General features: G+C 46.3%; 4 protein-coding genes across 4 annotated transcripts; 3 read left to right on the forward strand and 1 right to left on the reverse strand.

Annotated features, from left to right (window-relative positions):
• Window positions 1-1,184: 1,184 nt before the first annotated feature.
• PHALS_15393 (uncharacterized protein) lies at window positions 1,185-3,103 on the reverse strand. The gene has a single exon (XM_036407407.1). It carries the CDS (start codon window positions 2,145-2,147, stop codon window positions 1,686-1,688), a length of 462 nt encoding a protein of 153 aa, XP_036263114.1. The 5' UTR covers window positions 2,148-3,103; the 3' UTR covers window positions 1,185-1,685.
• Window positions 3,104-4,452: 1,349 nt separating this feature from the next.
• On the forward strand, window positions 4,453-6,339 carry PHALS_09755 (FOG: Ankyrin repeat; the record flags this gene model as incomplete). The annotated part of the gene is made up of 1 exon (XM_024725068.1): window positions 4,453-6,339. The coding sequence occupies one exon, from the start codon at window positions 4,453-4,455 to the stop codon at window positions 6,337-6,339; it is 1,887 nt and encodes a 628-aa protein (XP_024575882.1).
• Window positions 6,340-16,951: 10,612 nt separating this feature from the next.
• On the forward strand, window positions 16,952-17,181 carry PHALS_09756 (uncharacterized protein; the record flags this gene model as incomplete). The annotated part of the gene is made up of 2 exons (XM_024725069.1): window positions 16,952-16,982; window positions 17,054-17,181. The coding sequence occupies 2 exons, from the start codon at window positions 16,952-16,954 to the stop codon at window positions 17,179-17,181; spliced, it is 159 nt and encodes a 52-aa protein (XP_024575883.1).
• Window positions 17,182-17,800: 619 nt separating this feature from the next.
• Window positions 17,801-18,268, forward strand: PHALS_09757 (CRN-like protein; the record flags this gene model as incomplete). The annotated part of the gene is made up of 1 exon (XM_024725071.1): window positions 17,801-18,268. One exon carries the CDS (start codon window positions 17,801-17,803, stop codon window positions 18,266-18,268), a length of 468 nt encoding a protein of 155 aa, XP_024575884.1.
• Between the last annotated feature and the right edge of the window lie 385 nt (window positions 18,269-18,653).

Raw genomic sequence — 18,653 nt, forward strand, 5'->3', positions numbered from 1 at the left:
TAATGCCTTGTTTAGTTAATGCAGCTATAATTAGTTTGGATTGTCAAGACCACGTCATGGTTGAACCACTCTAGTTTTTTGTCTTTGTACTCCTTAATCTACTTGGTAAGCTCCATATTTTTGTCAGCACATCATCACGACCGCCGCTCTGTCCAGCACAAGCTGCAATCTGTCATATGCATTTGTGTGATGGACGATAGGGTCTGTCTCATGTGCTAGCTACGTTCGATTATCTGATGGCACAGCTAGCCTAGCTGATATGCCGTACATTTCATAGATATCGATGTTTACGCCAATGGCTGAATATAGCATGTCATATGCATGCACAAATCGTCACTTGCCGTTAATATTTTCAATACAAAGAGACACCGCAAAGTGGCCCAACTTTCCTTCTCCGACAACATTCTTTTGTGCTTCGCAAGATGGAAAGCAGGACGCTTTTCGTCGTCAAGTTTCTCGTTGGGTGTCCCTGGGTATTTGAGGTCTCTTATTTTGCTCCATCCGGTTCGGAAACGCTGTGGAGTACTGTCGAGTCTGTGGTTTTCAATACCTATTCGCAATTCTGAGAGCCTGCTTTTGCAAATAGAGTCACTCAGTTGGGTATCGAGGTTGGACCCGACTTGATATTTCAAAGCAGTTAATCTATTTGGGAAGTTTTAGGTCGTGTACGCTTGTGCAGACCCACACTTCCTCACTCATTAACTTGAGTCAGTAGCTTCGGTGAAAGAAAGAATATTATATGGGCAAGAAGCGCCGTGCCGACTCTCTCATTCATTATGAAAAAGTTTTCGGCTTCGGCTCTGGTGACAAAGCTTCGAAAACCGCGCAAAATCTCCTCTCTTCCGTCAAGAAATCTCGCCGACTAACTTCAATTCTTTTCAAGCGTCTAACGAAAGGAGAGGAAATTCTTCCAGATGAAGGCAAGTCTCTTTCTGACCTCCTAAAAAGTCGATACTCTGCGCCAAGAAGTCGAACGAATTCTAGTAAAAAAAGGTTACGATACAATTTAAGAGATCTGGATAAAGCTAAAAATTAAGTTTTTTCATTTGGTAAACAAATTATTACCTTATCATCATGGCAGAACCATCCGTGACCAAGATCATGCAGCGTCTCTTACAAGTAACCGATAAACAGCAAGACAAATTATGCCAGAAACAACTGGAGCCTAATGTTGAAATTGAGAGATTGAAAATACCAACTTATCGTGGGATTATTGGAGTGTCTGTTTGTTTTAATTGGACAAACGTAGACAAATCTTTCTCGGCGCAAAGAACGAAATGGGATGAGGAACCTTTATCGAAACGAATGATTGCAGTGCTTGATAGTACTTTGCGTGGAGCTGTAGCACAGTGTTTTGTACTTCACCAATCTGAAATCAATACGGTGGAAGCATTTTTGTTGCTTTGGACAAAAAGTTTGTACCAGCGGACTTGCATTATCGTCGACGTCAACTCATTTCGTAAATACGGAGATCGATCGAATCATATATTTTCAAAGAGGATTACGGCAAAAAACAAGAGAGAAATTTCAATATCTACGTTGCGAGACATTAAACAAGGCTGTCACAGTCCCGCTTGATTTTAAGCGTGCTCACTTCAGTAGTTTATGTGGTTATATAAGTAAAAAAACCAAGTTATGTACGTCCTGGTCCAAGAACAGTTATCCAGCATCTAATGAACCTGGACCTATAATACTTGACCATGCTCGCCCCCTTTAAAGGCCGACTCGTTTTCAAATTCTTTATCAAAATCGTTGTCCAAATAGCCTACTACGTTCCTCTCGACAGCTTCACACGCCACAATGAAAAATGTATTTATTTTTTTATAGATAAGCCGGGGACACAGAAAAGGCTGGAATATCAGGAAGGCGATAATCTTATCACTTTTAACCTCGTGTGTTGCTATACTATCCATCTCTGCAGCGTTGTTGACGACCTTTTCGAGATTCCAAGTACTTCTCTGGCCATTTGGGGACGACGATAAAAAAAAATACAGCGGGCAATAAGCAAGGGATGTCGGGGCCTTTACAAAGCACGCAGTGGGGGTATGGTATCCGCCAATGTTAACATAGACTATGTTGGTCTCGTCTTTATTCATATTAGGGAGTTCAAGACTTGGCGTATGGAATTGCTTCATTGACGTAGACATTCGTTTGACTGGCTTCAAGGACCGGAAATATCACCTACTCCTTCTAATGCTCGCCTCCAGATGAGTCCAAAAATCTTCCGGCTGGAATGGTGACTAAGTCCGACATCTGTTGCTTCCAGCGAAATGGGTCAAAACATCGAGGGCGCGGTCGCCGAAACACTGTACAAATCTTTAAGTGGAACGACGAGAACTTTGTATCGGTCAAGATATTGGATAACGCAGTGCTTTTCTGCATGTGTAAAATATATCGCGATTGGCATGAGCTAAGCGCAGACTGCGTTAGCTGTTCAGGTAGCAAAAAAGTACAAGTAAATCCAAGCTTGACGGCTTAAAAGAGATTTGAGCTGCGTGTGTCTGTCTTTTAGGTTCTTGCCAGTGTTCTTCATCTACATAAGCCTTTTCAATTAATCATGAATAGTAATACACACCTGGACAATTTATACATTGACGCCTGCTTCCGCTTACTGTAGCAAGATCAAACATTAAGCTGCCTCATCGCTGCGCTGCCCATTGTCAGCTACTTACTAACCTTGCCTACAATTTCAGGTGCCTGGCGTCCTACTAACGCGCTAAAAGAAGACGCTGATTAAAGTGGCATCTGATAGAGCGGGCAACATGACCTGAGCTCGTGATCAGGTTAGAGCAGGCGTTGAAATGAAAAACGCCCATGACGATATGGGTTTTCATTGCTACCAGCAGTGCTCTACAATCATCGTACCCGAAGATAAGCTCCGCACGCTACTAATCATGGCAGGAAATGCATCAGGTCAAAGTCCCGAACCATTACACCAGTATGCCACCTGCACAACACGACAGCTCATTCCCATGGCTGTTTGATGCCTTCATAGCATCGCTGGCGATCATTGTTGGCAGAGCGATCCAGCTTTTGCACACGCTGATGGCTACAACCCGCTAAGATTGTAAATAGTCTGTGGCACGCGTGTGCTGTTGGTCGCACTTCAAAGGATAATTCACAAAAAATACATTGTTTACACAATCTATGATTTAACATCATTAGTAATAATTTTGTAGACGACAAAGAAGCTTTCAACATGAATCTATTGATCAGGTTGGTATTCTAGGCTGTCTGTCGCCTAGAGAAAGGGAGTAAGTAGGGTATGATCCGACAGGATTATTATGGCAGTCATGGTAGCTGCTAAGATGAATTGAGCATTGTAGTGCATACACTTTTAAAGAATCTACTTTACCAGCTAACATGTTATACTTTCTTTTTCAAGCACCTGATATCTTCAGAAATGATCTAGATATAACATAAGCAAGAAAAAACACTAACATTTTTGAGCTGACAGATTCGGATGTAATTTAAATCGTAAGCGTTTTATAAGCGATACAAGAAGGAATGCACTCCTTGTCTATTTACACATTCAGATGCATTTTCAGGATTTCCATCAGCCATGACGATTTATCTATTGAATAACGCAGACGTTGGTGACCAGATACACAGTTAAACAGTAGACAGACTTCTATTAGACCAAAACATAGCTGAAAAAATTCGATACTTCTGGTGTGCCGACCTGAAAATATCGTACCAAATTTTGCCATCTATTCTGAGAATACGTTTGGCTTGGAACTTGAGCACGTGGAATTACGTACGACTGCCCAGACAAAGGCATTTTTGCAGCTCATTTTGACGTAGCAAGACTATTATACACATCTGGCAATTCGGGAGAGGAAGTGTAGGGTACGTACTGCTAAAATTGAACTGGTACATATTCACAGATCTTGACGATGAAGGGGACAAAAGCACACTAGATACATTACAGATTACAGTGGTTCAGAATTTGCTATCAGACCAGTCGTGCGTGCGGCTGAATATCGCTACGGCTCTCGAGCAAAATTCTATACATAACAGCTGTTGGGGATGATTATTGTATCACATGGAATGACATAAATATTTTTATCAACACTACTAATGGTTAGATTTCAAAGTTTTCCACGAGATTGTGTGAAATTTTACAGAGAGCGAGATTGGCGCAAGAAACACTACAGATCTATTAAAAATTTCATGCATTAACAAACTTCCAAAAGGGTCTGAAAACTTGAGCGAACGCTTCATTCACAGCTCAAAAACATGATATCTGTATACTTTGACGTTTTTCACTACTCGATATCGTACCATCAGGTGCTGTTTGCGTGGCATGCAGGGTTCGTTTTCCGTGGTCTCAAATCTTGATCGATTATCTGCCTCTCCTTGCGTTCCTGAAAAAAGGTGCCTGGGCATTTCGGGACGTCGCACACGTCATTTATCGTTTTGTGCTGTCGCAACAGCTCAATCGAATTTTCTATGGTGTGTACTTTGACTCCAATAACATCCGTCATCGTTGTGTGCAATACTAACAGTCGACTTGCCGCACTTAATCGCGTCTTGGATACCATCAGCGAGTTTGTCGATTATTCTGTTTATTGGTCTCTCTCTACTGCTTGTGGTTTCAATGACCTTAAAGGAGCACTTCGTTTAGCACAGAGGGTCATGCTTCACGAGGTTATTGAGGCCGAGAAAGCCGAGCAAATTGTATCTAATAATGTCAGTACGAATGATCAGCCTCAAGACAAAATATCTGCGTCTCACATCATGAACGCGACTTTCATTCTCCTTAAACGAGACGACCCTTTTTATTGTCAGCGAAAGTTTACACTTGCAATGGCAAATGCAGCAGCTCGAGGTGACTTGCAAGTAGTAAAGTGGCTTGTCCAGCAGTTTCCAGGATGCTACGTGACACTCGCAGTTGAAGAAGCATCCAAGAACGGACATTTAAACGTACTAAAGTGGCTCTATCGACCTAACTTTGAAGAAAGGAGTAGTGAGGAATCAAAACAACTTGACGTTTTTTGGGGTTCGAGAGAGCTCTTTTACGCTGGCCAGAATGGACATTTGCAAGTCGTCGAATGGCTGCAGGAGCATACAAATCCTACTCCAACGCATATGTTTTTCGTGACACTTGAAGAGGCAGCAAAGAATGGCGATCTTGCCATGGTAAAATGGCTTTGTCAAGTACGTGGCGAGGAATCTTCTTATGCTTCCGTACTGGCAGCTAGCGAAGGACACTTGGAGGTGCTCCAATGGTTTCGAGACAATGTACCTAACCATACAGCATCAGCTTCAATGGATGATGCTGCGGCAAATGGCCACCTGCATGTGCTTAGATGGTTACAAGCTAATGGGGGATATGCAACCACAGCTGCAATGAATATGGCAGCGGGCAATGGACACTTTGCTATTGTTAAATGGCTACATCAAACTCGAAAAGAGGGATGCACGACGGCTGCAATGGATCTCGCTGCTGCCAATGGGCATCTTGAAATCGTACAATGGTTGAATGGTGTTCGACGAGAAGGATGTACGAAGGCTGCAATTGATGGAGCTGCAGCGAATGGCCACCTTTCAGTCGTACAGTTGCTTCATCAAAGTCGGAAAGAGGGATGTACTTCACGAGCTATGGACGGTGCAGCCGCAAACGGCTATCTCTCCGTAGTACAGTGGTTACATCAACACCGAGAAGAGGGATGTACTACAGCAGCAATGGATGGGGCAGCACGCGGAAACCATCTGACGACCGTAGAATGGCTACACAAGAATCGTGAAGAGGGCTGTACACTCGCGGCTATGAATTTTTCAGCTCGCAACGGCCACTTGGAGGTGATACAGTGGCTTCATCACAATCGGGAAGAAGGATGTACCTCTGATGCGATGGATGAAGCTGCTGCCCATGGTCATTTGCACGTCGTACAGTGGCTACATTATAATCGTTCAGAAGGTTGTACTCTTGACGCGATGGACAAAGCAGCACGTGCAGGACATCTTCATGTTGTGCAGTGGCTACACGAGAATCGAATTGAAGGCTGCACGAAGAATGCGATGGATCAAGCTGCAGCAAGTGGTCATCTGAAGGTTGTCCAATGGCTTCACGTGAATCGACTTGAGGGTTGCACGAGTGCTGCGATGGACGGAGCTGCTGCGGGTGGACACTTTGAAATATTATTATTTCTACACAGTATGCGCTCGGAGGGATGTACATCAAAAGCATTTGTAAATGCCACGACAGCAGATGAGCTGGAGATTCTGCAGTGGCTATTTAAGCATCATAGTCACGAGTTTGGAAGAGATCCACTTCAATTGTACGCTTTCGACAAGTTTTATACCCTTCGATGGCTGAAACAGAGACCAAGATAGACACTAGTGCGTTTTTATTCGTTTGATCATGTACAAAATTGATGTAATATTTGTATTCTATATCCTGTTGGTAAACACTTCTGGACATGCTAGAACAATGTAAACTTTTATAAAAATATCTTGTGCTTCCTATTTGACTCTAAAGACTCTGTTATTGAATAGTTTAATAAATTATGAGTCTACTACTTGCTCCTGCTTGTTTTCCCTGCGTCTATTGTGTTTTCAACAAGCATAATCCATTTTTGAAAGCTTTACTAAACCCATTTCGATGAACGCGAATCGGTACGGTAAAATTGGGTTCTGCGGGCGCTAGACACCTCGCGTTTTTATACGTATGACCTGTTTTGCGCATGTAGCTGACGTCGCTATCTAAAGTTTCAAGTAAACGGCAAAGTCTTATGAACTATGTGTGATGCGAAAAGATGAGAGTATAGTTTTTGGGAGCGATCTGTAATCGAAAGTCCACTAGATCTCGCAATCTTCTGGTCTTTGCTATGCACCATGAATAACATTACGAGCACGCTTCGATCACCAACAGCGCGTGGTTGACTGTCGATACGCTCGTCACCGAATGACTGCAATCAAGTTTGATCAACCTCGATCCATATATGATTACGGGCATTTTAAATTGCGTAATTGTTGGTACCGAGATTAATGATGTGATTTGGGTGTGTTTTGTACGAAGCATATAAGATCTTATGATTCTGTCAATATTGGATGAAAGCCTTTCCCATGAAAATTTCGAACCTCAGACAAAGTCGGGCCCGCTAATTTTCTAAGAAACTCATCTTGGTTGCACAAATGAGCAGCACTTTTCACAATTAAGACATGATTTCTGCGTTTGCTTCGCGAAATAGATGTTAGTGATTTTGATAAAGCTGCTGTCGCATTGATGCTCTAAATATCACAAGATGGCTGAAGAAGCGCAAAAATTCCACAAAATCTTGTATGAAAGAAACAGTAGACAGAGATTGAATGAGTAAAGCGTTACTGTTCATCTAAGTGTCTATTGTATCGTTGTATACGCAGGCTCTAATGTGCTGTGCACAGAGGATGATCACTTTGTAAGATCCGAATACCTGAGTGACGTTCATAATACTCGTGGACTCATTTCCGCTTGCCCCAGGAGGCAAATCTAACATAATTCCAAAAAAATTATTGTATCGCGTTTTTCCATCACACTTATATCTAGTTTTTGAAACGATGCCGATTGAAGGTCAAATACGGTCGTTCAATGAGCGATTTTAGACCACAATGTTTGCTCTGTAGCTACCCGTTGCACGTTGCACGTTGCAGCACTTGCAGTCGCTTCCACACCTATGCAAGTTTTTTTCCACCTAGATGTTGCTGTCTTTTCTTTAGATGATGACGACTAGTGCCAACACTCATCGCATCAGCATTCCTATTCAGTGAAAGACATGAGGGGTGTGGGTTACACAAAATGATGTGATCACACAATGGTGTGGATGAACGTAAAAATGAAGTCAGTACGTGGCTGGGCTATATATTTAATTAGGTTTTACTATTTAATTAGGAAGACTATAGATTTAGATATAGGCTGCTTTGCGCAAATAAAACCGAGAAATAAAGTTTACGTTTCAACGGTAGAATTAAGTAGCCTTGGGTTGAGGTTGTAGTTACTCTTGGCGTAAAAGGATGGCGATCCGCTACACTCGAACTGGATCGAAGTATAGAACGAAGGTCGGTGACCTCAGTAAGCTTCCGCTAAGCGAAAGAGCTACGGCAGTCCCGCTGCACTTGGTAGCACTTGTAGTCGATCAACATCTGAGTCGTAACGACTAACCCTCTGTGAAGATGGAGCAGTCTACTTTTTGCCCCAGGCTTAAAAAGCTGATGTCTCTGCTTGGCGTTGAGGGCGGGCAACACCTCGCTTTGCAAATACCAGAAGCGATCGGCGCGCGCCTAAGACATATTCACGCTATGACGTTGCTCTGCTAGAGCATCTAGAGCAAAAGATGTCGGTATCAATTGCGTCCATAGCACCACCAACGACGACGGATGACCGCTTCCCCGCTCATGGTGAGTGTCAAGACCTTCGGGGACAAATAGGAGATTTTTCCCTGCTCTGGGTGAGAGAGGTCGAGATGGCCATGGCGTCCGCCATGCTCCAGATCGAGCAACAGCGGTAGCGCTATCTCCAAGCTCGGTCGTCGAGCGCGAGACTAGGCACTGACGTGCGGCCAAATCGGTCGAAGCGGTATTTCCCTCATGGACGGAACTGAAGCTGCAGCTTTTGCAAGTGTTCTCACCACATAACGCGTTTTCTTGCCGCCCGATAGGGCAAGAAGAAATTGGTGGGCCTTGTTCAAGATTTGCGTTCTCTCATTGCCGGTATAACAGCCGATCCTCTTCCAGAGAAAGTCCCATTGACCGTCATTAGGAGAGCCTCCGCGCTGGCGTGCCCAGAATGAAGTCTTCCGTGTGCACACGTCTTCTTTTGAGGAATCAGTAAATGTGGCATTGAATGCCAATTCAACTTCAAGTCGCCATGACTTGGCTGGAATGCACACTCTAGCAGCTCGTCGAGCAGGCCTGAGCCGATGGATTTCAGCTATGCTGAGAACGAAGAGGCAGGGCCCAAGCAGCATTCGTATACCCGACGGTGTTTTGTCTGTGAAAACACCCTTTTCCTTTGGATAAGTTGTCCCTTGCGCAAGGCATGTCAATGTTCATCAGACCGACGTCCCGCTTCTTACGAGTCTTTGGTTTGTTCCGGGAAAACAGCAACACCCAGTAGGCGCGGGGTTGTCTACTGGGGAAAAAGTAGAGGGCAGCAGGGTCCAACCCTGAAGGGCTCCGTGCTCTTGAACACGGAATGTGGATGCAAGCCGGGCTTGCTAGATGGTGAAGCGACCGCGAAGGGCTTTATGAAGCCATGGAAGATCATGATCGACTCCGGGGCGTCGGGCAATAATGTTCTACACTCCACAATCGAAGAAAGTAAGCTGTATGCTGAGGCGCCAAAGGCGCGGCTGTTTGCTTAGCGATGAGAATCACTGTAGACCTCAGTATCAAGTCAAGTTTCTTGCATTTGATAGCGTGGAAAATTGCTTAGTCTTTAACTAGAGTCGAAGCATGACCTAATTTTTGGTATGACATTTCTTGAACACCATGAGCCATTCATCGACTGGAGGTCGAAGACCATGGGCGCTACGCGCACATTTTCTTGTGGAGCGTTGGTGAGATATGAACCCACCTCTCCTATGAGGCAAAAATGCTATTGGCGCGGGCACTGGACCAAGACGGTCAATGTGCTGGAGGTTGGAATATCCAAGTTGGTGAACACTGAAGATATATCAAACAGGAATCCTGATCATGGCTCGCGGGCTGGACGTGAAGTGGCACGTAAGCCACTGAGCGCTGCTCAAGTTCGAAGCAGTCGCAGCATGCCATAACGAGTGGCATGGACGAGGTTCAAGGCATATCGGGAAAGGCCCATCAGATGCGCGTGGAGTGGCATATTATCCACTGGACAAAGACGGTGGAGCTAGTGGCTCAATGTCAGATGTTGTCAATAACATCAGGGCTCCGGTGGATCAGGAAGTGGGGCTGTATCGAGATGCGTGCTCCCACTGGTATCGTTGAGACGTCAAGAAGCAACAGCGACGCTGTCAGAGGCTGGGCGTCGACCCTGATACGGGATTTGTCTACTGTAGACGATAGTGCACAGCTATACATCCTCGTCAACGGTATGACGGGGAAGGAAGGCAGCGACATCACCCTCGAGGCTATTACTGCGATGGATGCTCTTCTTGATCTAGACTAGCTGTCCTTCGTAGAGTTCGGCGGTCTTTGAAAGCAGGCGACATAGACGAAGTGATCATTAAACGACCGAAAGAGGAGATCAACTCATCATAGCTTCTGGATGAAGCTGCACCAAGAGAGTGCTGAGCTCGCGAAAAGGATCTTCAATCCTGAAGAATCCTCCAGATCCGACAATTCTTTGATAAGGAAGTTTCAAGACGTTGACTCCAAAGACCCGCCGTCGGTCCTACCTCCGGACCGAGGCGTGCGTCATGAGACAAAGCCGGTTCCGGGAACCAAATACTGCGTAACACACCAATGACTCCTGTTCAAAGATCAGTGTGACGTCATTGACGCCTCTTTCCGTGCGAAGAACGAGGCAGGAATGGTGCGTGAGAGCAAGTCTCCACATTCGACACCTACATTCTGGGTCTGGAAGCCGAACGGCAAGTGGCGTACCGTTCACGCTTACAGTAAGCTAAACGCTGCCAACATTGCGGCGCTGACGCCGATTCCTATCGAGGATGTTCTCCAGAACAACATGGTCGGTTGTACAAAGTACAGCGCACTCAACTTGGTCGATAGGTATCACCAATTGCTCAATAAAGCGAGTAATATTCCGCTGACAGCGTTAATTACTCCGAGCGGCATGCTCTGGGTGTGGCTGGTCAAACCTCAAGGGCTATCAAATGCACCAGCAGCACTCAATCGACTTGTGTTGCAGTTGTTCAGACCCCATCGGACGTATGCACCGAAATACTTTGACGACATCTTCGTCCATGGTTGTGACGGGGTTACATGTACTCAAGTATGAAGGGTGGGTCACACGAGATGGTATGACCGTACAAAGGCATGGAAAGCACAAGTCGGTGTAATCACGCTATGGTGCGACTACACCGTAAAAAGGAGCCACTACATGGCAGGACTTTTAGAAGTTATGCATATTAACAGGTTTTTACCATTTGAATAGGGAAACCTAAGGTTTTAGATATAGGCGGATGTGCCGCAAAAAAACAATTAAATACAATTTCAGTTCTGAACAGAAGTGCTTATTAGCTTTGTTTAAGGTTTATGTACTATTGGAGGTAGCGGATTGCAATCCGCTACCTCCAATAGTACTGAATCTGGTATGGAACGGAAGGTCTGTGACCTTAGTAAGCTTCCTCTTAGCAAAGAGCTACGGCAGTCCTGCTGCAACAGTCGTGTGGATCACAGGAGGACAGATGATGAGAAGAACATCGTTCATTCAAAAACGGTGCTCGAGTGCATGCGCATGAATAAGCTTAAGCTAATGTAAACGAGTGCATCTTCGCCGCCGAAAAATTCTTATTTTATGGTGTTTTATCGGGAATCGTGGTATTCGAGCCGATCCCGCTGAGGTCAAGGCAATTATGGACCGGCCGTTCCAAAGAACCAAAAATACTTGCGCATGTGGCTTGGCCTTACCAACTACTTGCACAAATACGGCGAAATTATGCGGAAACGGCACGGTGGTTGTCGAATATCCTAAAGAAGGATGCGGAATGGCGCTTGAACACCGAACGTCGGGAGGCTGTTGACAGGGTCAAAGACAATCTCCTTCATGCACCAATACTGCCGTTGCCAGACCCTGATTGTCCTTTCAGAGTCGTCTGTGGTGCTTCGGATTTGCCATCGGCTGTGCACTGCTGCAAGCAGACGCCGAGAGGCGAGATCGGGTGATTGCGCTCGACTCTTGACAGCCCAAAGCTGCAGAGAGGAACTACCCAGTCCACGGCAAGAAATTTCTTTCGATAAAGTATGCACCTGTCAGCTTCAGGGTGTACCTGCTTGGCTCCAAGCCCTTTGTCGTCTACACAGATCATGCGTCACTACGCATAGCGACTCAGTCGCCTCACGTCTCGCAGTGGATGGCCCGGTGGCTCTCCTTCTTTGCAAAATGTAACTTCAAGGTAAAGTAAAACCTTGAAAGCAGAATGCTTTGGCTGATGCGTTGTCACACAGAGCAGGTTATGAGCTTGCTCATGTTACAACGGTGACGTCATCCGTGACGGATTTGATCTACGCCGCATACGCGGGTTATGATATGTGCATAGCGCTGCTACGGGCCCTCGAGAGCGAGGAGTTTGGAGACTCGGACAAGAAGTTGTACGTCGCGACTGCGTGAACGGTTACACTGAAATTCATTTAATAATGAATTGCTGTATCATAGTACCGACTCCACGAATCACGGCTCCTGACGATAAGGATTTGAAGTACCGTATTCTCTATTAGGCCCACGACATCCCACGCAGTGATCATCTCGGTCGTGAGAAGACCAACTGCTCTATGAGTTGCCACTACTGGTGGCCTAAGCTGTACAAATGAACATACATATGTGTTCACGTATGAGACGTACCAATGGGTGAAAATCTCTTTGAATGCGGCGGCGCCGCAGGGTAAATACTGGAGGCCTAAGCTGTACAAATAAACAAGAACATATGTACTCACGTATGAGACGTGTCAAAGGATGAAAACCTCTCTGTATGCGGTGGTGCCACCCGGTACCCTCTGGTTGTTGGCAGTTCATGAGTTTGGACTTTATGTTTGGCCTGCCGATGGACTCGGCGGGCAATACGGGTGTCGTGGTCTTTGTCGACCGTTTGAGCAAGATGAATAATCTTGCGTTGGTGTCAGACACCATCGCAGGTGTAGGTACAGCAACACTGTGTGTGGATCGTGTCTTTCGACAATATGGGCTTCAGGGGTCAATTGACTCTGACCCACGTTTCACTGGAAAGTTTTGGTCGATGATCTTTAAGGTGCTGGGGACCAAGCTGGATATGTCAATATTGGGTCATCTGCAGACCGATGGTCAAACTGAGCGCGTGAGTCGCGTCATCGAGGACGTCATTTGCAGCGTCTGCGCCGAGAATCCGAGGCCCTGGAGTGCCATACTGTCACTCGTAAGTTGCTCTGAATAGTGCAGTGCATTCGTCTACTGATCTGTGTGAACGCTCGTTCATCCTCGTGTACCGCTGACGCCGCCATCTAATGGTTCACGGCTTGGTGGAGGAGGTTATAGCCGAGCGGCTAGCTGATGTCAGCCAACTCACTGTTTGTAAGGAAGTCGATGACTAAATGACCACCTGTCTACCAGACTGAGTGTCTTGCGACACGTTCGCGATGCGATGGCTGGAAGCCTAGACATGCAGAAGGAATATGCAGACGGAACAGGTCGAGAAAATATTAAACGTTTTGAGGTCGGAGACCTAAATGGTCAAAAGCTTCGTACCCACGCAATTTCGGCTGTCTCAAAGACGAATCTCTGTCCACTGTTTAGTGGACTTTACAAGGTTGTGGTCAAGCACGGACTTGTGTATACGCTAAACCTTCCAAACGTGATGTGCACTCACCATCCAGCGTAAGCGAACTCGGGAAGTGTTGGCGCCGGAGCGACGCCCACAGGCACTCGACCTCCCAGAAGCTGGGCCAGCAATGGGTTTGAGCACGGAGTTCAACAATTTTAATCCCCATCGGCGCTAAGCGCTCAACCGCATTAAGCGACGCATTCGTCTGCTTAACGGCTAGAAACCGCATTGACAGAACGCGATAGTCCTCAACGTGAGACAGCCGGTGCACAACGTGCTCCAAGCTCTCTAGGTCTCCCACGCAGCGTTATGCGACGACAGCATGAAGCTCGGAAAAGTCATCATCGCGGCGGACTTCGCCTCAAGAGATCGAAGTTCATCGCGAGTCACCGGACGGCGATTGACCCAGTTGTCATCGTCCACCGCCGACTCTTCTCGACGAGATTAATGAAGTCCACTATCACGTAAGACGTCTTTTGGGTCGACGTCGTCGACAGGGTCAAATCCAGAATCTTCGAAGCGGCGGGGATACCCCGACTTTGAGAATTCGTGGGGGTTTGAAGTGCTACTTCGGCAAGACTGCCCAGACGCCGTGGACGCTTATAATCAGAGTGATGTTGACGTACCCCGTCGTCGTATGCCCAGAACTTCCCGTCAATAGCTAGGAAAGCCGAAGGGCCATGCGCTGAGCTCGAGTGATGACCCTGAGCAGCTGCGCTCGCTGCCTCACCCGTGTGAGAGTCCACGCAGCTTGCGGGAGCGTGAAGGATCAACACATACGTTGCAGGGCGACAATCCGACGAGTGCGGAAAAACGGTACGGCGTCTGCAAGGTTTGAGCTGGGCTAAGGTTGCGCCGCTGGGGCACATCGCCCTCAAGGAAAGGAGCATCCGACTCGAAGTCGACTTCCTCCAAATCCTCGACGAGGTAATCCGTCGCCCGTGGCGGGCGTGGTGCGCTGTCGGGATTTGACGACGCGTCTGTATTTTTGGCCGTTCGAACGAGAAATTCAGCGACACGGGTTTAGTTATGCAAACTCGATCCGAGGATTGCGTTCCACGCGCGCGTCCACCTCCTTGTGGCTCAACTGTTAATTGTACAGCGAGGGAAGTTTCCGGTGCCGCTGCACCCATCGCTCAAAGAGCTCTTCGTCATCTCCAGCGGTTTTGCCAGGGGCGAGCACCACAGGAATAATCTGCATCGCGGGTACAGGAGCGCCTTCGCTTTGTGCACAAAGTCGATATCAACCGGGATTTCTGGAGGAATCAAGAAGCGAGCTCGGAGAGCTTATCGTTCGTCAGGCTCATCTCGTGTAGCGGCCGGGGGCCTGATCATGTAGACGCCAAACGATCGAGTGATCGCGTCCCTTGCTTCTGTAGCGTAAGCGCCCAGTGAAATCCGTATTCTACATGAGGGTCATGAAGCGACCGTGAAAGCGCGCGCATGGGGGCCACCCTGCGGACAGTATCTAGCTGCTGCTTCTGTGCCTCATCAAGGTCATTGGTAATTACATCACCTCCTCCGGAAGTCGAGAGTTCGGAAATCATACATTGCGTCCTCAAGATTCGAGCAGGGCTCACGTCGTACCGGTAGGGCATCTCACCCGCATCTTCTTACCATCATGGGAAAGGAGTATTCGACTCGTTGTGACTTCCTTCAAATCCTCGAAGAAGTAATTCATCATCCATGGCGGGTGCAGTACATTTCGAGAGTAGATACCGCGTCTTTATCTTGGTCATGCGAACCTATCGCTGACGATTTGCAACAAATGCTTTTATTATCCAGCATAATAATACTTAACCGTTTAACAACACAATTTTCTCAAAAACGGCGACTAAGATGGCATCGAGTACCGTGCTGTATTGTAAGCCTAGCAACACAAATGGCTAGCTATCCTGCGAACAGTGCTCTATCGATATCTCGAAGACATCGTCTGCAAATGCCCTGTGCGGCACTCGGTTACCGAGAGCTTGAGCTGCGCTTAACTTGAAGCCGCGGAAGTGCTGTCTGAAGTTGCACCCCGTGCTGGAGACGAAGAAGGGCTTTGCCCGCGGGTGTTCTCGGAACCAGCGAGGCTTGCTGTCTTCCGTGTCCTCGACACAGGGCTCATTCAGTATAGAATTCGTGAAGAAGGTCCTGGTGATGTTGTGGTGTCTTAGACGCGCGAGCATCGCCCGACGACAATTGCAAAGTAGCTTGAGATGCTACAACGCGGTCTATGTGCTCTTGCTGTTTCTAACAGCGTCCGAATTGAGGAGCGTCATGATTAACAATATCGGGCAAAATGCATTGTAGATGGTCCTGCCGTTATTATTCGTGTGACCAGGAGCAAAGCTGTCTATGGTGACATGATGTTTCTAGGAGCGTTGAAATTGTTGAATGTGAAGTGTAAATGCTCACAATCTTGATGGGGGTGAGTGTAATCGGGTCACACAAGATGGTGTGATCTCAATATCGTGGCTACAACAAGGATATAGGCGGCTTTGCCGCAAATAAAACTAAAAAATAAAGATTACGTTTTATACGGAAGAGTTAATTAGCCTTGGGTAAGGTTGTTATTACTCTTTGAGTAAGTGGATTGCAATCCGCTACATTCTTACTTATTTTAAGTATAGAACGAAGGTCGGTGACCTTGTTAGCTTCATCTAAGCGAAAGAGCTACGGCAGACTGCTGCAACAAGCCACAACTAATGCGGCATCTGCTGCTAATGTCATGCAGACCTCGTTTCAAGAGGCAAGCAAGGTATTTCTGATTAATTCAATCACAATGCTCCGAGATTCGACCCAGCACTTCTCCCGTCACCGTAGACTGCATGGAAAAAGCTGCTTGATGTCTGTGCGGCTCCTCCCATGGATCGAATGTTCTCTTTGTCTCACCACATTCTTTGCGAGGTACACACCCCGTGCCCGTAGCTTACGAAGAGTGTGATACAACCTCACTCCACATAATTCCACGATGAGGTATCGATGAGCTAGGCCAATGCAAGGCCGTATAGCGAGAAAGATGACTGGTCATCTTCACTTCATGCTCGAAAAAAGTCATTTGCACCCTGCCAGAGCTTAACCTCGCACCATTGTATAGTCCCTATAAACTCACGGATTTATCTCATTGCTGTATGTCGAGAAGGATTCTGGACTTCTTGGGAGTGGTGCGGGGTCATAATTACTCTTTGAGCGACTTTGAGCGCACCTTGCGCTCTCTGACTGATCAGAGGGTTCAATTGTATAGGTATATGAGGGCTCCTCCTCCATGCAACGGGCGACTTTCGATGGACCAGCCTTCTAACTACGAGGGATTTTACCTTTGCATTACAATACTAGCTCTCGCTGCGACAAAAAATCAAACTATATACTACAGCTCAACTTAATGCTTGACTTTGTATAGCACAAACTATGATGTTGACGTCAAGATGGGTCAAGCTTTAATCCTCACCTCCAATTCACTCGGCAAATTGCAGGATTATAGAAGGAGACACCTAGCTTGCCAACGATTTCCTGCAAGGACGACCCACAAGCTAATGCCTCCTGTAAGACCCATCGGTTGTATTGGTACACAAACTATCCCCGAAAGTATTGACTTACGCGTCTAATTCTAATATAAGTAATTTTGCGTTAAGTAGCGCATTCGGACCTCAGAGACGTTTTAAGCGCCTTTTACCAAATTGCTACTCCGGACCAGAAAGTTGCTCGGCTATATGGTATTTATTGTCTCAAACATATAAGTTTTTTTACATCGAGTGACTCGTGAGAGCGGTGCAATTGTACACATGATGCGTTTGCATTTCCTTCGAAATTAAATCGACAGTAAAACGTACAATGCAGCAATAGCGTTGACTAGTCTTGATGTCATCAACGCTGTATGTGATGACGTTTAATACCCACAGTGTGTTTTGCATACTATTTGTTGCTTTTGCATTCCCTCAGCGATAGCGTCTTACTTACATCTGGCACACGACGCTTTGTTCTTTGCTGAGTTTACTACGAAATGTAGCCAGATTAGAATTCACAGGTTAATCAGTATTGACAACCGTACCCCACCTAGTTCTGAGCCACTTAGTGAATATGACAAAGGGACACGGGAATTCGATAAAACATTTGTAAGCAGAGGTATTTCGTCTGAAGAGACGCGAACACCGTTATTCAACGCGCGATCAAAGTGCAAAAGTATATCTCTCTACTACCGTGACCTTCACTTGATAAACGCAAAAAGATATTCTGAAATTGAATATTGACCAATGTATCACTTGGTCAACCCATCAAACAAGTCAATAATTTTGATCTCCATGGTATTGATGCATTTGATTGACTAGGATGCGAGACCTGGCCAAAGCTACTCCACAGTTAAAAAAAGCATCAGCAAGAGAAACATGGTGACGCTTTTCTGCGCGGTTGTCGGTGTGAAAGGAAATGCGTTCAGTGTGGATATCGACGCTAGCCAGTCGGTGGACCACTTAAAGAAGGCCATCAAGAAGAAGAAGAATTATGATTTTGCTGCGGACAAATTAGAGCTATATCTTGCGAAAAAGGGCGAATCGTGGCTGACTGAGAATGAGGTTAAGCATAGAAGTGACATAAGTGGCCTGAAACATCTTAGAGCCGCGCGAGCTAGACTACACCGCATCGGGCTGTCTGATGATCAAATAGTAGAGGAAGTTGATGAAATTGAGGAAGATGCAGGAAATGGCTCTGTGAATGTGTTGGTGGTTGTTCCGACCGAGATGAAATATGCACTGGCTGCAAATCGAAGAGCCGCATCATCAATAGCAATCTCAGCAGCTGAACCGACGGAAGTCTTCGTTACAATTGAAGAAATCCGAGACTCAGAGAGAGATTAGCAAAAGTTGATGTACTATTAACGTCGTGGACGTCTTATCGGATACAAATGCCGAGATTATTGTGCGCACATTTTGGACAAAGTCGACGAGTTCTATGACATGAACGAACGGCCGACCCCGTTCATCTACGTCGGAGGGTCATCAGGCATGGGGAAATCGCAACTTGCATTTGCATTGGGTGGCCGACGACCGAATTTTTACTGGTTAGCCACTCCAGTTGGATCCGGTTCTATACGTCTTTATAGCAATTTTACCTCAATATCGAACGCGTTTGCTGCGGTGGTTGAAAAAGATTTTCCAGAGAAGAAAAAAACGGAGCTTGTGCTAAACTGCATATCAAGCATTTATCAGAATGATCTGCTTTGGACCTATGGCTTCATTTGCG

This window comes from Plasmopara halstedii (assembly GCF_900000015.1).
Source record: "Plasmopara halstedii genome assembly, contig: Scaffold_430, whole genome shotgun sequence".
Classification (NCBI taxonomy): Eukaryota; Oomycota; class Peronosporomycetes; order Peronosporales; family Peronosporaceae; genus Plasmopara; species Plasmopara halstedii.

What these genes read in the sequence shown, in the direction of transcription:
- PHALS_15393 (XM_036407407.1), bottom strand. Translation starts at nt 2,147, where the DNA reads ATGTCTACGTCAATGAAGCAATTCCATACGCCAAGTCTTGAACTCCCT.